The 19,139-nt window shown below is 48.3% G+C and overlaps 1 protein-coding gene across 1 annotated transcript in view; it reads left to right on the top strand.

Annotated features, from left to right (window-relative positions):
- nudcd1 (NudC domain containing 1) overlaps nt 1-16,945 on the top strand; it is a 29,718-nt gene extending 12,773 nt beyond the window's left edge. Inside the window, exons 7-10 of the mRNA XM_060043174.1 lie at nt 3,276-3,420; nt 4,607-4,732; nt 13,929-14,088; nt 16,348-16,945. Of these exons, the coding sequence (XP_059899157.1) occupies nt 3,276-3,420; nt 4,607-4,732; nt 13,929-14,088; nt 16,348-16,637 (721 nt within the window). The 3' untranslated portion in view covers nt 16,638-16,945. The remainder of the gene's footprint in view (nt 1-3,275; nt 3,421-4,606; nt 4,733-13,928; nt 14,089-16,347) is intronic.
- Nucleotides 16,946-19,139: the final 2,194 nt, after the last annotated feature.

Below are 19,139 nucleotides of genomic sequence, written 5' to 3'. Positions count from 1 at the left end.
GTGTGTGTGTGCTGTATGTTTGTCACTGTGTGTGCCTGCCTGTGTGCCTGCGTGTGTGTCTTTGTCGGTACAAGAGTAGGTGTGTGTGTGTGCACTGTATGTGTCCGTGCGTGCCTGTAAGAGTGAGTGTGTGTTTAAGGTAGGAGCTGTGTGGCCCGGCTCCTCCATCCAGGTGAACGGGCGGTTCGATGGGCCCCCCATGTCTTGTTCCATCATGTGGTGTGATGGTCCTCTCCTCTGAAACAGTAGAATGAGGGTCCGTTCTACACCCCCCCCCCCCCCCCCCCCCTTGCCGTGTAAGGTCTCTCACCTCTCCTCGAACCGTTACAAAACTCCAACCCATTCATTACCCGTGTTCGATGAGCACCCCGACACATAACTAACAACCCTGAAGCCAAAGCCTGTTGCAGAGCCTCAGGTTTAACAGAGCGAGCTTTATGGACGCTCGCTAAAAACACTTATTTTCTTGTTGTACACTCGGGATGAGTTGAAGGACACTCTTTCATTGGTTCTGCTGCCTTCAAAAAAAATAAAACCGTCACAGTGACGACAGTATTCGTGTGTAGTGGATGAGGAATATCAAATGGCGTGTTTGTGTGTGTGTGGAAACATGCGGCCTCAACCGGTTGTGTGTCCAAAGTGTCATCGAGTGTGTGTGCGTGATGTGTGTGTGTGTGTCTGTGTGTGTGTGTGTGTGTGTGTGTGTGTGTGTGTGTGAGCATGACATTTGAGTGATGGGGATTTTGGGTGTGTGCGTGAGCATGTAATTTGAGTATGTGGGATTTGTGCGTGAGCCTGATTTTGTGTGTGTGTGTGTGTGTGTGTGTGTGCGTGAGCATGTCATTTCAATGTTTGTATGGTTTTGTGCATGAATGTTATTTAGTGTGTGTGTGCGTAAGCATGACATTTGAGTGTGCATGGTTTTGAGTGTGAATGTGAGTTTGTATGTGTTTGTAAGCATGACATTTGAGTGTGTAGGATTTTGTGTGTCTAAGCATGACATTTGAGTGTGATTATTTGCATGAGCATGATTTTGTGTGTGTGCCGGCGTCCCCCCCGCCAGCCGGCGTCCCCCCCGCCTCCCCCCCTCCCCCCCTGTGGGGTGGCAGTGGGACGTCTCCCCGGGCCCTTTGTCCGTACCGCCTCCACCCTCCCACGGCGTAGCGTTGATAAACATCCATTTTATTTATTCTCGTATCGTTGGTCTGTTGGTTGTTTATTTAGTTGCTTACATTTCCCCTGTGTTGACATTTAGACGAGGCGTTCAGCGGACGCCACTCACATGTCAAACTGGGAACAATGGGAGCGTGCGATGGGATTTTGGATTGACTGTAACAAACCGCAGGGCTGGACCACTGAGCTTTGATGGATTTCAAAATTGTAATTCTCCATTCAGAACTTTGTAAAATTGGTATATGAACGCATTCATATCGCGCTTTTCTAACTGTTGCTCCCTCAAAGCGCTTTACAATATTGCCTGTCGTTCACCCATTGATGCACGCATTCACACTCCGACGGCCGTGTCCACCGTGCAAGGTGACAGCCAGCTCCTTGGGAGCGGTTAGGTTTAGGTGTAGGAGGCAGGAGGAGCCGGGGATTGAACTAGCAACCTTCCGGTTAGAAAGTCAAGCCGCACCACCCCCTGAGCCAGTGCTGCCCAAGTCAACAGATTTGAGACGGAGAAATAACAAGCGAGGATCTGAAGGCAGTGAAGTGGACAGAGGGCAGAGTAGCTCTATATCCCAAAACACAAGCCACGTCGATGGGTCTGGTTCTACGGGCGGATGTCAAGTGCATCATGGGAGACGTGGGAGAGTACACCGCTACAAAGTACGCTGACCACTCTCAGGTGCTCGACAACAAAGGCCATGAGGCGGCAGTTGAGCCGTCCTGTGAAGCGCTGCCGAGTGCGGACGTGTTTTTTGAAACCATAACCGCCACTCGACCGTACGGCGGTGAATAATCTTCCCTGCGCGGTCCCGGCTGAGCCGCGTGCTGTAGAATATGGATCGGTTGTGAGCCTCGCCGCAGCCTAATGGGGGTTCATCAGCGTACGGCCCGACCCCTCTGTGCCACCCATAGGCTGCTGTGAATCATGCCTTCCTTGTTATTGTTATTAGCTGTACACTGCTAAAACGACGACATGTTTTAACATTTCTTTTACAGTTTTATCACTTCTCGCATATCAGTCGCAACGTGTGTGTGTGTGTGTGTGTGTGTGTGTGTGTGTGTGTGTGTGTGTGTGTGTGTGTGTGTGTGTGTGTGTGTGTGTGTGTGTGTGTGTGTGTGTGTGTGTGTGTGTGTGTGTGTGTGTGTGTGTGTGTGTGTGTGTATTGGCTGGCTGTCTATGTGCGTGCAAAACTATACGCTGAATGTGTTATCGTGAGTTGCCCTAACCAGGATCGATGGGATCTCTAGAGACAAACGACCCCATGCCCACAGGTCTAAGACCAATAGATCACTGACCACTGGGCTCCGGCGGGCCCAGCCGGGCCCCAGCGGGTTAATCCCTATAACCCGGTAGGTAGCTGCATATGAATGCAGAATATTTAGGCAACCTGGGCAGGATTTCGGTTGTGTTTTTGTTTCCCAGTTTGTTTGCAGCCCCAGTAGTAGTATTGATTCACATTTTGGCGGGCTTAGCTGCATGCTAATTAGTCCACCTGGAGGCTAACGATCTCACACCCAGTCGGATGTCGTCTGAGAGATGAGCCGCAATGCTGTCTGGACCTGAGAAACCTACAAAGAATAGGTTGTAAGTCCGAGTTGCTATTCGGACTGTGGACAACAAGCACGGTGCACTAGGGCTGCTTGATTATGGAAAAAATTATAATCATGATTACTTTGGTCAATATTGAAATCACGATTATTTTTCCAATTATTTTTTTGGAGTTTGAAAATATGATGCATTTATTCATAATTTTTCTAAAAAAAAACACTTTGTAACTGAGCACTTTGAAGTTTCCCCATGCAAGAAAATACGCAAAATGTTCAAACGGAAAATGTTCAGACAGAAAATGATGCACAAATATGTATCCAGCTACAAAAAATAAAACATATATATATCGTTTCAACTCGATATTCAACTTATATTAGTTTGGAGATCGTTTGACCCAAAAGTCTTAATCGTGATCCAAATCAGATTAATTGCACAGCGAGGAAGAGGAAGCCTTGGCCTGGAGAGCCGTCTCCAGAGGTGAACGGTCGCCGGGCGTCGGCCGATGGTCTCCCAGCTGACCCCGGCTCCTGTCTGACCGGGTGTGTCTCCCCCCCAGCCTGGAGGTGACCCTGCAGAAGCTGGAGGAGGGCTCCACGTGGCCGGAGCTGGTCCCGGGGGACGGCCGGGGGGAGTACGTGGTGAGCGAGGAGCAGGCGGCCCTGATCCACGAGAGACTGACCTACCTCACGGTGGACGACCTGGTGAGAGACGCACGCACGCACGCACGCACCAGAGCACACACCAAAACACACACACACACACACATACACACCAAAACACACACACACACACATACACACCAAAACACACACACACACACACACACCACAACACACACCAAAACACACCAAGACACACGCACACCAAAATACACACACACACACACACACACACACACACACACACACACACACACACACACACACACACACACACACACACACACACACACACACACACACACACACACACCCCCACCCCCACCCCCACCATAGAGTATCTGTCTGATCCTGTACTTGTCTTGGACCGGCCCCATCCCTGTAGCATGCCAGACATGTTCGAGGCAGCAGGGGGGCCAAGACATCATCCTCCACCAATCCCTCCCTCTCTCCCCCCCCCCTCTCCTAGTTGCTCTCTCTCTCATCTGCTTACCTGCTAATGCTCTTCCTCTTCTCCTCTCTCATCTTCCTCATCCCCTCGTCTCCCGCTGCCTCCCTCTCCCCCTTTCCTCCCTCCCTCTCCCCCCTCCTCTCCCATCCACCTCCCTCCCCTCCTCCTCCTCTTCCCTCTCACCCCTTCCCTCCCTTCTCCCTCTATTCTCTCCTCTTGTCAATCTCTCCTCTAACCCTCTCCTCATTCATTCTCCTCCCTCCCCTCCCCATATTCTCCCCTCTCTCTCCCCCCCCTCTCCTCTCTCATTCTCCCCCCGCAGTTCCTGCGATCTCCACCCTACCTCCCCCTCTCACGTCCAGCTATCTTTAATGTCTCTCTCCCCTCTCTCCTCTCTCGGCCTCGGGCTGCTTCTCATTAGCAGCCTCCTCTCAGGAACCTCGAGGGCTTCCGGTACAAATCAAGCCAATTTATAGGGTTGAATGTATTCATGGGATGTTTTCTGCCGGAATATTCCGGACCAGCTCTCTGTGCGGTCTTTTGTGGTCTGTTATCTTTGTCTCGCCAGGTGTGTAAGTAAAAGGTTCTGTTTTAATGGCGTTTTTGCATTCAAAGCCGCTGCCGGGTCTCCTATACGAAATGCATTCAGGAAAAGTAATAGATGTGAAAAGAAAAATACTAATACTGACTGTTTGATGTAAACCCGTGATTTCGCCCTTACAACGGTGTTGTCATGCCAATCAAGAAGTCCCTTTCAATTCTCCCTACGTTCCCCAGAATGCAAATGGTGAGGCAGAGAAGCCTCCCTGCAACTCTCAGGAGCTGGAGGACTGCGACGGGTTCCCAGAGGACAGCTCCAGCCTCACACACTTTGATGGAGGGACCCTGCAGCCCACTCAGGTGGTGAGTCTGACCCTTTTTATCGCTCTGGGCTATCGCTCTCTCTCCATCTGTGCCCCTTTTTGTCTGTCTGTCTGTCTGTCTGTCTGACTGACACACACACACACGCACGCACGCACGCACGCACGCGCGCACACACACGCACACACACGCCTCAAAGTGTCCACTTGTCTCCCTGATCCCCTCACCCCAGTACCCACTCATGGGTCTACATCTTAACCCCCCCCCCCCCCCCCGTTGGGTCTGCCTGGGCCCCAGCCTAAGCCCCCTTCCAGGCTCTTCAGGGGGGGGGTCCACTTGAGCCGAGCGAGAGCTCTCTGGCTCCGCCCCCCTGGCGGCTCAGAAGAACCTCCTCAGCCAATCGGGTTTGAGGATCTTCTCTCTCCATAGCAGATGGGTGGCGTCCACGGCGCAGGGTAACCGCCCGGGGCTGTCATGGAGATCTGAGGGGGAATTAGGAGTGCCGGGTGTTTCCGGCCGGGCTTCAGATCATCCTCCGTGTGCCAGAGAGGCAGGGACAGCCTAACGTCTTAAAGGACAGTTTCACAGCAATCTGTGGGTCCCAGTGGCGTGTGTGTATGAGAGAGTCTGCCTTTTTGAATTTTTATTTTTTTGTTCTCGCTTCTTCCCCCTGGAAACTATTTCCGTTCGTTCGTTCTTTTAAAAACAACGGTTATTTTGATAATTGTGTTGTCAACACAGCTGACATGCCCCCGAGGCAAAACAAACCGACAATAGCTTCAGGCGACTTATTTGTCTGTGTACGGTTTCAATCGGTCGCTATTTCCTTGGAATTGCCGCACGAAAGGTAAATCAATATCGCAGTCTCAATCCCATGAAGCCCGATACAACAGGGCTCCGGACTTCTTCAACAAAGGGTTTTATGTCCTATCATCCGATGGCGTTGACCACTTATCTTCCTGGCCGGTTCAGCAGCGCCTCAATCACAAACCCCTTCTTTCATTCCTTCATTTCTCTTCCGTTCTCAATAGACCTGGCGGTCCAGATCCTCACTCTGTCCCTGAACGACGTTACACCCTGCCTTGATGTTTTTATAGATAACACAGTGTTGTTGTTGTTGTTGTTGTTATTTCCCTGGCCGAGCATTGACGAAATAACACCTTTTCATCGCAAGCCATGAAAAAGCCAAGCTTTGTAAGAAAATACTTGAGGCTCACGGATTCGGATGGACCCGTTGACATGGCTGATGAGGAGGTGCATATATATATATCTATAACAAAATATATCGCACTGAGCGACCGACGCATTCAAACGGGATGGACACAGGTGGGTCTTAACGCCCTGCTCAATCGCTCTCCTACCCTTTCCTACAAAAATGTACAAAGCGCTTCACAGGAAAAGATGCGTTGCGACAAACCAAGCTGCATAAAACCGCGACGTACACTAATGAAAAGAACAGCCATTGTGTAGGCGAGGGCCCGCAGCAGACGACGCCAAGATGACCAGGAATGGAAGGAGGTCGTCTGTTCCGCGTGTGTCGAAGGCGAAACACGCACCACGTCTCGTGTGTGAAGGGAAGGCTGTGCGCCTCGATGGCCCTCGAGCATGTGGAACTCACCCCCGCATGTATTACCCGCGTCTATCCCCCCCCCCCCCCGTCGTCTTTTGAAACATGGTGGGTGGTGGTGGTCGAGGTACTAGGTGTGTGTGTGTGTGTTTGTGTGTGAGGCTGAACACAATGACAGCGACGGGCTAATAGAGAACCATGAATGGAGGCGGAGGATACGGGGAGCATGAATGAATGAGAGCGGATATAAGAGAGGATAAAAGGCCCGTGTACGGCGGGTCCATTACGCGGGCCGCCGCCGCCCCGCCGCCGCCGCCGCCGCCCCGCCGCCCCGCCGCCGCCGCCGCCCCGCCGCCGCCGCCGCCGCCCCGCCGCCCCGCCGCCGCCGCCGCCGCCACCGCCGCTAAGTGAGCCTCATGAAGCGCCTCCCGCACGCCACGGACCCTCCGCCCACGACGTCATTGTGCTGATGGAGCCTACAAGGGCGGGGTGGGGGGTGGGGGTCATGTGTGTCATGTTCATAGGTCTTTCAATATAATAATTATTGATAGTAGTATTAGTGGTATTATACTACGAACATGCCCTAACCCTACACGCCAAGCAGAACTCTTTTTTTTTAAGGGCTTTATAAAGAATTGTGCTGCAGTTTCTGTGGAGAATAGTCACGATTATAATTACGACAATTTCCTAGGTTTAGCATTCAAATTATTCTAATGATCCAAGTATAAAACGACACGTATCAAAAGTAAAGCAGGGTATTAGGAGTCGTATAACAGAAGAAAAACATGATTTAAAAAAAGAACAGAATGGTACCGGACGGTTCAACACATTAAACTCTGGCCAACCCGGTTCAAGAGCCATTAAAAGGAATGGAAACCATCCTCAGAAACTAACCATCAATTATAAAACAACCATTAAGATAATTGCTTTCACTAACTAATCATTATCTTAAAAGCGTACCCTATAAAACGGGATTAGAAAAGCGACATCACGGCGCAATATGAAACACCACGTCGGTCCGAGCATTGGCCCGTCCGGTTCTTCCTTCCCGGTTCTTCCTTCCCGGTTCTTCCTTCCCGGTGAAACGCGAGCGAGAACGCGAGCGAGAACGGGAGCGAGAACGGGAGCGAGAACGGGAGCGCGCTGCCTCAGTTCAGTTGAGTTCAGCCGAGGCGGCGCGGAGAGCAGAGCTAAACAAACAGTTAGTCCCGTCGCTCTGTGACAGGTTAGTTGCTGTGTGGTCCCGCCGGGGGGGGGGGGTGATGAGGGGCCATCAGAGGAGGTCTCTCTGCTGCTCTTCCTGACATCTGCTGTCTGTGTGCACTGTGGCGTCGCACGTCACCTCCTTATTGCACCCGTCTGTCTGTCTGTCTGTCTGTCTGTCTGTCTGTCTGTCTGTCTGTCTGTCTGTCTGTCTGTCTGTCTGTCTGTCTGTCTGTCTGTCTGTCTGTCTGTCTGTCTGTCTGTCTGTCTGTCTGTCTGTCTGTCTGTCTGTCTGTCTGTCTGTCTGTCTGTCTGTCTGTCTGTCTGTCTGTCTGTCTGTCTGTCTGTCTGTCTGTCTGTCTGTCTGTCTGTCTGTCTGTCTGTCTGTCTGTCTGTCTGTCTGTCTGTCTGTCTGTCTGTCTGTCTGTCTGTCTGTCTGTCTGTCTGTCTGTCTGTCTGTCTGTCTGTCTGTCTGTCTGTCTGTCTGTCTGTCTGTCTGTCTGTCTGTCTGTCTGTCTGTCTGTCTGTCTGTCTGTCTGTCTGTCTGTCTGTCTGTCTGTCTGTCTGTCTGTCTGTCTGTCTGTCTGTCTGTCTGTCTGTCTGTCTGTCTGTCTGTCTGTCTGTCTGTCTGTCTGTCTGTCTGTCTGTCTGTCTGTCTGTCTGTCTGTCTGTCTGTCTGTCTGTCTGTCTGTCTGTCTGTCTGTCTGTCTGTCTGTCTGTCTGTCTGTCTGTCTGTCACAACCTCTCTGCGTCCGAGTCTCTCTCTCTCTCTCTCTCTCTCTCTCTCTCTCTCTCTCTCTCTCTCTCTCTCTCTCTCTCTCTCTCTCTCTCTCTCTCTCTCTCTCTCTCTCTCTCTCTCTCTCTCTCTTGCGGACTCACTATCCATCTTCCCACCCTTATCTTCGCTCTTAAAACCTCACGCACGTATGCACACATGAAAATTATACAGTTTAAATCCTGTACAAAAGGTCTTGAATCTGTTTCATAGACATTTTTATATCCTTGACTGATCTTTATAATTCAGCAGAGCCATCTCATTGTTGATATTAAATCCTTTAGTCAAAAGTAGACTGGCTGCCAGCAGAGACTGCCAGGACAGACAGGCGGAAAGAGGGACACATTAAGGAAACAAAATGCCTTTTTTTCTGACAAGACGTTTTTCAAACCTCCCATTAGTGGTTTGATTGCAACCTAAAATCCTTTATTGGACGTTCTTAAAGCCCAATAAAAAAAATATAAAACTCCTTTAGAGTACAGTTATAATAACCTAAAGTATAATATAAACATCTTAAATATGATGTGAATACAATAATAATATCACGATAATAAAATATAATATACAATTTAATTTTTTTTTATCTTGGACCAATACCGTCATGCTAATATTCATAATAACAACAATGAAAACGCTAACGTGAATAGCACGTCTATCAAAATTGTCCGCAGTATTTACCATCAACATGAGCCTGAGCGGTCATACTGGGGGATGTCTCGGTGCATGTCAACATCAGATAGGTCTCTCTGTGAACCGGGCCCATGCTAAACACCAATCAGGGCACCGGGCGTAAGTAATTAACACACAAATTACTCACCGCAGCCCCCCCCCCCCCCCCCCCCCACCAGGTGTGCTCGTTAACGGGAATTGGCAGCAGGTGTTTAAATAGTTCCCGTCCACAAAATCGACTATTGATTAACAAGCCTTGATAATCAATAGTTGTGTGTTTTTTTTTAAAAACCACAGCTTTTATAACTTTAAGCTGTGGTTACCGGATTCTGCTGCAGTCTGCTTCACTGTTCAGGGCGGTATTGATTAGTTACGGACGGGCGTGGACGGAGGAGTATAGCGACACGGCTCAGGAGGTAGAGCGGCTTGACTCGACACCGGAAGGTCGCTAGTTCGATCCCCGGCCTCTCCTAGCCGAGTGTCGAGGTTTCCCTGAGCGAGACGCCTCAACCCTAACTGGGTTGAGGCGGCCCTTGCCTTGCATGGGCGACGCCAACCAGCACTGTATGAACGGTGTCATGGCCCTAGGGTAACTCGACAATGAGAGAGGACGGAGGCGTGGTTCCATTTTGACGGTAATCAAGGTTTATTTGATAACCAATGACGAAAAGAGACAAAACAACAGTCGCAGCGGGGCAAGCAGGTGAAGGAGCCAGAAAGGAAGAAGGGGGGCTGGTTTGGAGGAACAGGGCGCCCCATATAGGCCACAAACAAGGCGACTCCGCCCCACCTCGTCAGTCCTCATTGGGAAACAAACAGGCACACCATTCCTAATTGGGAGATGGGAAAATCACAGGCGAGGCCTTGCGGCCATCACAATGGTTTTAAGCTTTGGATAAAGGCCGATTTTGGGTCGTTTTAGACGCAGAGACGTAAGCACGTAATTTACACAAGGGACTTGTTTTAGACAAGTTTTGATTTACGGTTCCTTTAAGGTTCCTTAAGGATTGCGCGTGTTGCAAGGGGATTCTCCGCCAGAACAGCAGGGGGAGCAACGAACGAATCTGTGGGCGTGGAAGTGGAAATCGCTGGCTTGTTTATATTTATGCACTTCCAGTATTTTCGACGAGAGTAGCAGTAGCTAAGTTTAGGTTAGCGGTCTTTTTCCACACTCTGAACAACCGGAAATGTGAGACTCCTGAAAGGATGTGGTTAGCTGGCCAATCACAGTCTTTGCGAGCTGCGTAGGGCCGTAGTGTTTTAGTCGCATAGTCAGGAATTTTGGGCGACGCACTTAAGCACGTAAGGGGGGATATTTTACCGCGCAAGGGGGGGTTATGTATCTTACGTGCTTACGCGTTACGTCTAAAACATAGCATATATCGGCCTTAAAACTGCAGCCAAATGCCCTCAATGTAATGTTATTGCATGTTACTATAGGTATTGTAGGTTCTCGGCAGGGTATTGTAGCGATAAGGGTGTTTCACTAGTGCCAGCTGACAGGTCCCGGGTTCAAAGCCCAATGTACCCGGAGGCATTCTAGAGCGTGATCTCTGAAAGAAGTCCCGGTCAGTTGCCTTGGATACGAGGGTCTTCTGCCTAAAGTCTTCCATGCCGTTTGGTAGAATAAGTAGCGTTGAACTATGCCAAAAATGTTAGGCTGTTTTGTGGAATTATTTCTGCTTGGGCTTGTCTTCCTGATGGGAAGGGAATCTACAACAAATTTGCGGCACAAATAAGTGAGTTCACACCTTCCGTCAACCAAACCAGCCAGCCAGACCCAGGTGCAGAATCAAGGATTCACTCTGCTCAGGTCGATAAGGGCAGGCGGCAAATAAGACGGGAATGTGTGCGGTGTGTGTGTGTGTGTATAGTTGTGTTTGTGTGTGTGTGTGTGTGTGTGCGTGTTGGTGCCAGAGAATGGGTGCTACAGTTAAAAATAACGAGGCAGAAACTTAACTTTCCTGTGCCTCATTTTATTTTGACGTGCGTTTCATTTCAAAGCCATTATAAATTATATGGACTGCCTCCGAATCGGGAAATATTAGCAAACAAGATTAATGAAGGTATGCATGACTAGCAATCAAAAAGCTGTTGCATGGTAATAAAGTGTATTAGTTTATTCTAATGACTTCATTAAGATTTGATGTGCTTTTGTATTCGTGTTTTGATACTTTAACTGAAATGGTTAAAACCTTCAGAGTTGGAGCAGGATCATTTAAAATTAAGTAAGATACATTTGAATGCATTATTCTATACAATTAGCGTTGTCTACCTACCAATATCCACTGAACACGCTAAGAGGTTTCGGATTAGAAAAGGTTTTTGGGCTTGTATTTATAAATACATCAAGCCACTTAGAATTAGTAGATCATATGTAACTAGAAAATGGATTCCCTGCCGAAAATAATAATAATAATAATAAATGAAATTTATATAGCGCTTAATATGGTACTCTAAGACGCTTATGCGGTGCGAAAATGCGGTGAGTGCTGTAGTACAAAGTGAGTTTGAAAATATTTTTTAATAAAGCCACATAGATTAAGACATAAAGAAACGTTAAATGGCTTAAATCAAGTGAAGGGATTTGAACAAAAGTTCAAAAGTCTAAACTAAACAATGTAAACATGCGCACCATTTAAGAAAAAGTAAATGGTTGGAAACAAATAAAGTGACAGCTGAATGAAAAGCGCAAAGCAATGCTAAAAATGCAGACATGTAAAATGAATTGAACTGAAGTATCTGAAAGGTCAAATGTATTGCAGTGTGTGTGTGTGTGTGTGTGTGTGTGTGTGTGTGTGTGTGTGTGTGTGTGTGTGTGTGTGTGTGTGTGTGTGTGTGTGTGTGTGTGTGTGTGTGTGTGTGTGTGTGTGTGTGGGGGGGGGGGAACGTCCTCCCGCTCCAGGGTCAACGTATATCAATGAGACCAACTGAAAACGAAGCCGGTATGAAACTAAAACTGTGATTCTGAATAAAGTTTAAATAATTTCGAAATTTAGTTTTTGAATATTATTGAAGATAATATATAAAGAGTGTGTAGATTTGTTTAATGGTTTGACCGAAGGTAAACGGTTGAAAAATGATTGAGTTACGATGCCTTAAGGAGTAAGAGATGTCTTCAATGAAAACGGCTGAAAGCGAAGCCGGAATGAAACTAAAACTGTGATTCAGAAGAAAGTTAAAATGATATTGAAATTCCGTTTGGATATTATTGAAGATACAAATGTGTAGATTTGTTAAATGGTTTAAACGATGATAAACGGTTGAAAATTGATTTAGTTACGTCTTAAATAGTTCAAGTACCAGAGGACGGCTCTGCCGTCCTCCCATTGATGTTAAAAGAAATATAGTATTTTAAAAGTAGAATATCTTAAAATGTATAAAATATTTTAAAAATCTGAAAAGAAGCGATTCCAAGCTATTCTGAACATTTTAGAATTTGAATGGAGTCTCTAGGTGAAATATTGAGGAAGGAGATAAAAGTTTGTAGAAAAGAAAGAAGGAATAAAACGTGTGAAGAACATTAGCTGAGCGCTGCATGCAGCACTCACCTAACTAGCTTCCTCTGTCACTGTCTCTCTGTGCCGCGGTGACCATGGCAACACACACACCGCGCTCCGGCACTGACCTCGGAACCCCACTAAGGCTACTACAAAGACATGTGATCACGGCCCGCGAGCTCCACGGCGCTCTCCAATCCATGGATCCCGTGGCTCTTATGACCCCGGTCGTGGAACCTGTGTGTACCGCTGAACCCTTTACACCGGCCAGACGGAGTCGTATGAGTGGAGGCCCGCCGACCTTCTGTTAGATTATAGGTTGGACCCCACCGATCGCGTGCCTGCGTTGCGCTCGCTTAAGGGATCGGAGGGAAAGCAGGCAAGCAATCAGCCGTTGTGGTTTGTTGTTGTCGTGTTCTGTGTGAGTGTTCTGAGCGGGGTTCAGACCTAAGGGGGACCCCCGAACCTGAGGGGATTTGGGGCGGGGGGGGGGGGGGGGTGAATGTAATTAATATTGAGGTCTGTGCAGTGGGACGCATGGGGAGTGCTGCCTGCTCCACAGCTAAGCAGGGTGAATTGGAAGAAAAGTGGAATTAAAAGTGGAGTTACATCAGTGGAATTGTGATGGATGGTGTGTGTAATCAAGTATTTCATTGTGATCCCACAGCGGGTTTAGCACAGCGAGGGTTGATCTCTGTGTATATTGCTCAGCGTCTATCGGGTTGGGGGTACCCCTGGGGCGCCATGTGGCATTGTGGGTTAATCCCATTGCAAAAGAGCCCCCCCACATGCTAACTAGACAAGGTCTAGTTCATTACCCAACTCGGTTAATGTACAGGCATGCACTCTGGCGTCGAGACACACACACTTTGTCATCGCTAACACTCTGATTTCCCTGCCTGGGTATGAATTAATGTTCCCTCTTGAAGGATATCAGCCCTGACACGAGTAGTGTGTGTGTGTGTGTGTGTGTGTGTGTGTGTGTGTGTGTGTGTGTGTGTGTGTGTGTGTGTGTGTGTGTGTGTGTGTGTGTGTGTGTGTGTGTGTGTGTGTGTGTGTGTGTGTGTGTGTGTGTGTGTGTGTGTGTGGGGTAATAGGGTCGGTAATTGAGGTCTGCTTTAAAGACTGTTGTCCTAGCGATCAACCAGCCCCTTTGAGCAAAGCACTGAAGTCAAACCTGTTGTACTCTCATGCATTGAAACCTTCAACTTGAAAACATTGGTGCATGCATACATTTATATATGTACAGGAAGGCGTCCCAAGGTCTGCAGACATTATCCAGTCATCAGCACGATTCCTGCAGTAATCAAGATTCCCAACCCATGGAGAATCACGCTCCTTAAAGGTGACATATTATACCACCAGGTGTGAATGTCATTAGCTGCCTCTTCTGACATCACAAGTGGGCGTGTCCAATCATCACACTCGCACCTGGTGGCATAATACGTCAGCTTTAACGACGAGCATATCCATTCGCCCGCCCTTTGTACAAAAGCGTCTAAGCTCCGCCAATCCGCTCCACAGGTGAATCTGGGGAGCCACCAGTACCTGTTCACGGTGGACGCCGACCCCTCCGAGATGCCCTGTCTGTGCCTCCGCCACGACGTGGACGCCCTGGTGTGGCAGCCCCGCCCCGGCCAGCCCGACGCCATGTGGGAGCACATCGCCACCTTCAACGCCCTGGGTAAGAGACGCACACACAGCCTGGGGGAGAGCCACACCGACCCTGGGTAAGAGAGGTACCCAGCCTGGGAAAAACACACACCCACCCTGGGTAAGAGAGGTACCCACCCCGGGTAAGAGACACAACCACCCTGGGTAAGAGAGGCAACTACCCTGGGGGAGAGACTCACACCCCCCCCCCCCCATGTAAGAGAGGCACCCCCCCTGGTAAGAGAGGCACCCACCCCACAGAAGCAGCTCTGTTCGACCGGTGACAGAATTTGCCCTTGATTTGTATTTCTCTATCGGTCAGATTTGGAAAAAATTACAAATCGATTCCACAAACATCATGGAAGCAGAGCAGATGCTGCCGGCTGCAAAAATACATATGAAGCAGCACTCTCCTATATTAGAAAATGAGCTGAGTGGAATGGTCCCCTTCTAAGGTTCGGGTAAGCGTAGACACCCTTGGCACGAACCAACGTCTGACTGCACAAAGACATCAGAGCCTATCCAGGGTGGGGCAGGAGGAGTGTGGCCCGGGGGTCTGACTCCCAAACAAAAGGCTCTGGGCTCCACACAGCAATGGTTGCAGTCTGGCTGTAGGCATCCCAATTCCCTGCTCCTGAAAAATGCAGGAACGGGTATGTTGCTTGGTTTGTTGTTTTGAGAGAAATTTGGGGATTCATTCTCAGCCCCTGGGGTAACGCTTGAAGTGTTAGCTGACTGGTTGCGGGGGTTGCTGGGACAAGCCAGCACAAGTAATCCGATCCACTGGGAGAGAGATTTTAAAACTGCATTTACAAGCAGAAGCTCATTCAGAGACCTTATTTTTTTGGAACTTCAATGGCATTGTTGCAGAGGTCTTTAAGGTCACACCCACTGAATCAGTGTCTGCAGAACTCGGTGATAAGGAAGTGATGTCATGGGCACAGGAAATTAAACTCCATAAAATATGGAACGGGTGATCATCTCAAGGTGGTTCTCCGCAGATATTGAAATGATTCACAGGTTTTTTGTTGGCTACTCCACTTGCAGTCTTTTCGCGAAGTTATTGAATCCATGAGCCAATTGGCAAAGGAAAGGCACTCTATTGGTGCCCATGGAAAGACGCCAGACACACAAGCACACGGGTGTGTCATCACGGGTTTTTCAGCGGCTCAAAAGATGGACAATAGTGGCCGGAAATGGAGGAATATGAAGGAAAAGCACTGACACACCGTTTCCCTGCTCCCATGTTGCGTCAGTGAGGCGGGACAGCAGTCGGCGTATCGTGCCATCACTGCCTGAGAGGGTTGGCGTGCGCCTTCGTACAGAGGCACTCATCGGGGAGGCTGAGAACAATCAAAGTGTGTCGTCAGAATTGGAGTAGCTACAAAAAGGCTTTGTGCTGCAAGGCCGACGCAGGGTAGCTAAAAGGCATCAGTGGAACTCAAAGTAAGTTCTGGTATCGATTTTGATTTATTCATGAGCGATGGTTGCGTCTCAGAGACACAGAGACGGTCCATCTCGGCAGATCAACCTTCTGAAGTCAACATCAGAGCTGAGAACAACAAAGTTAGTTTATGAGAAGTTCTCGGAAGAGGTTGGGTCTACGGATGTGTTTTGAAGATAGGAAGGGATCTAATGCCCGTTCTCACCCCATTAAGTATTTACAATCCAACCTGCCGGATGCGATCCAAAGAGCCGCTTGGCTGAGGAAATTGATTTCCTCTCTGGCACTAGCACAGAGCGTAGGAACCCAGTGTTTGCACCGAGGTATGGTTTGACGTGGTAGAAGTGTAGTCGTCTTTAGTGTACTTTGGTAACATGAATGTGTTGAGTCTGTATTTGCAGTCACTCAGTTACTAACTGACAGCATAGTACTTAGGGGCAGGGTGGTCTAATGGATAGGGTGTTTGACGTCCAGCCGAATGCTACTGGGTTTGAGCCCTAATCTCCTTATCATAGCTGTAAGCATCTGTTTTATCATCTCCTCTGTAATCATCTTATGTTTGTCTTATTGTGTCTCAAATCAGTCATAAATTGATATATATTGTTATCTTATCATGGAGACAGCTCCTAAGATCATAGAGTAGATGTTTAATCTTTATTTACAGTCAGCCTATTTCTCGTCTCACCTTATTCTCATTCCTTGCCGTGATTGGTCCTTTTTTGGTCACATGGCAGTTGAACCTAAAATCCCTCTCGTCTCACCTTATTCTCATTCCTCTTTGTGATTGGTCCTCTTGAGTCACATGTTAAACCTAAACCCCCCCCTCCCTCTTTTTATTTCGCTCAGGTTACGTCCAGGCGTCGAAACGGGACAAAAAGTTCTCGACATGCGCTCCGGACTTCTCGTACGCGGCGCTGGGCGAGTGTCTCCGCCGCGCGTTCATCTACCGGCAGCCGGCGCCCGTCGACACGGTGCTGTTCAACCGCAAGCAGGGCCGCCAGGTGGGGCAGGTCGCCAAGCAACAGGTGGCCAGCCTGGACTCGGCCGACCCGGTGTTGGGCTTCAGGGCCTCCAACGAGAGACTGTTCGTCCTGACGGAAAAAAACCTCTTCGTGCTCAAGGTCAACAACAACTAGGTCAAGGTCAACAACAACTAGGTTTGAAACTCGGAGGGTTGACCAATCACGAACCTCCGAACACAGGGACTGTCTCCTTCCATAGGCTTCCAACTTCGAATCGGCTGGGATTTAATATGGTAAAGGAGTGCGATTACACGTGATGGACTATAGGGGGTGCTGTTTCTGTCGTTTCGTTGTCGTGTTCGGTTACTCTTTAAAACTGAAGCCATTCTGAAGAATCATCCATTCCAAAGTGATACGTGATCCAACAGCTTTTATTGTGTCTTTATGTGCAGTGTCATTAAATCAACTGTTGTAGATGGGGACAGGCGGCTACTTTGTACCTACTTTGTTAATCGTTCACTGTGCCGAATAACGACATACACGCGTTTTTTAAACCTGCATGCACTTAGTATTTTTAGTACTTAGTATTTAGTGTTCATGAATATACGTGTAACCACCATTATATGGTTATTCGTTAAAATAATTACAATGTTAATAGTTTTATAAAAAGAGACGAGACGTTTTTGATGCACTAATGGCTGCAATCGTTGCACCTTCTAGAACCTTCCTTTGGTGCCTTAACTCAGAAGCCTCAAGTCAGCCCCTGTTTCCTTCATATAATCACCCAGCTCATGGAAATATAGACGATCTCAAAGCAAAATATCCTCCCAGGAAGACCCTCTCTCCTGCCTCTACGTGTCCGCTTTCAATTCCTTTAATTTCCATGAGAATATTGCACTTGGACCACAGCTCCGCTCTGTACTGGCTACTAGCCTGCCCCCCCCCCCCCCCCCCCTGCCTAATGCGACAAGCAAGGCATCGGATTTGCGACGGTCGAACCCGGTCTTCCTCTGTATTCGTGGGGGATTCGCGTAGGGGGAATTGAGTCGATACTCTGGACGACGGATGAGGCCGACCTGAACAAAAGCCACGCAAAAAAAGTTGAGGCTTCTTCATCATGGAACATAATGTAATTATATCTGAGTTGCAGTTAAAAATAATTAAACCCGGAATGCTCTTTAATTTTCGAAAGTGCTCACGTAAAATTAGATATTGTGGGGGGGATGGGGTAAGGAAGGGGGGCCCCACTCTGTGATTAATGCTGACCTCTTGTTACCACGGTAGGAAATGTTTAAGGTCGATGCCTGATCGCCATGGCAACAGGAGTGGACCGCAGTTTGTTTTGGCGCTATTGAATAAAACCTGAGCACTGTGTCTATAGACAGCACATGCCTGTAGGACAGACCGTCGGACGAACGGACACACACACACACACACACACACACACACACACACACACACACACACACACACACACACACACACACACAGAGTATGCGTGCATAAAACAGAATGACATACTCATAAAGTGTTACTTGCAATAAAGGATAGTAATGCATGAAGACGAGATAGATAAGTAACAAAACCATGTCAATATGACTTTAATGGAACCTTTAGTTTTAAAGGTTCTATTTAGTGCGGCTTTAATGTAGTTGTATACAAACGTGATAAAAGATTGCCCACAAACTAATAAACCGATGCTCCGCTTTTTACAGTACCTTGACCTTTATCCCGTATTATTTAAAGATCCTGCCTGTACTGTAACTCTATCAGTAAAAAAAATCGAATTTCTAGCGAACTCGCTGACACTTAAGTGCTCTTCCATTCAAAGAGAGCAGGTGAAGTTCCTGAGGTTTCCTTGGTGGCTCCGTGTAAATGCAGCCCACTTAACATCACATATTTATCCTCTGTGTGTTCAAGAAGTGTGCAGGGAGAGCGATTACAAATACAGGCGGAGGACGTGGGAGTGAACGCTCCGCACCAAAAGCTCCGGAGCCCTGGGTGTTCCGATCGTAAACCCTGATTTACCAGGTTGTATATTTTAACAAGCAGCACTAAGGGTGTTGACCTTTGTGCTGTCGTCTGTGTAGGCCTTAAGGGGTTTGTGTGTTTGTAAAGCTCAGCTAAGGATAGATCATCCTAAGATATCCTTCGCTGGTGTGTGTGTGTGTGTGTGTGTGTGTGGGTGTGGGTGTTTAGGTGAAGCGTGGAGCTCTGTGCTGTATTCTCTATCGTTAAATGGTGCGCAATGCGCATGGTGTGCGTTAAATTGCGCGACGCAGTAAGCTACTCACGGTGGTGATGGGTGTTTTCATTCTTTCAAATCGTTATACATTACTGGAAAACCCCTGGGTCACTCACACCTGTGTTTAGATTCATCTTTTCATTAGCATTAGTATTATTCACCTTGCACAAGGGGCACTTTAGAGTAAAAAAATAACGTAAATCCCTATAGGGCCAGTGAGTTGGCAATACGGCTTGTGATTTGTAAACGGATTGCCGGGGCCAGTCAATACCACTCGCGCGGCACTCAGACCCCTCTGTTTTGGGGGGCAACCTTTGGGAGGTAATTGGCTTTTCCTGCTCCAAGACATGCCGTCGGTGGGCCGTAAGTGCTCTTTTCTTTTCTGAGGACATTGTTCTGCTAAGGGGAAATCTAGTTTACCCTCACTCACA

The sequence above is a fragment of the Gadus macrocephalus genome, chromosome 22 (assembly GCF_031168955.1).
Source record: "Gadus macrocephalus chromosome 22, ASM3116895v1".
Lineage (NCBI taxonomy): Eukaryota > Metazoa > Chordata > Actinopteri > Gadiformes > Gadidae > Gadus > Gadus macrocephalus.
Note: the sequence above shows the minus strand (reverse complement) of the source record. Positions and strands in the feature narration are given on the sequence as shown.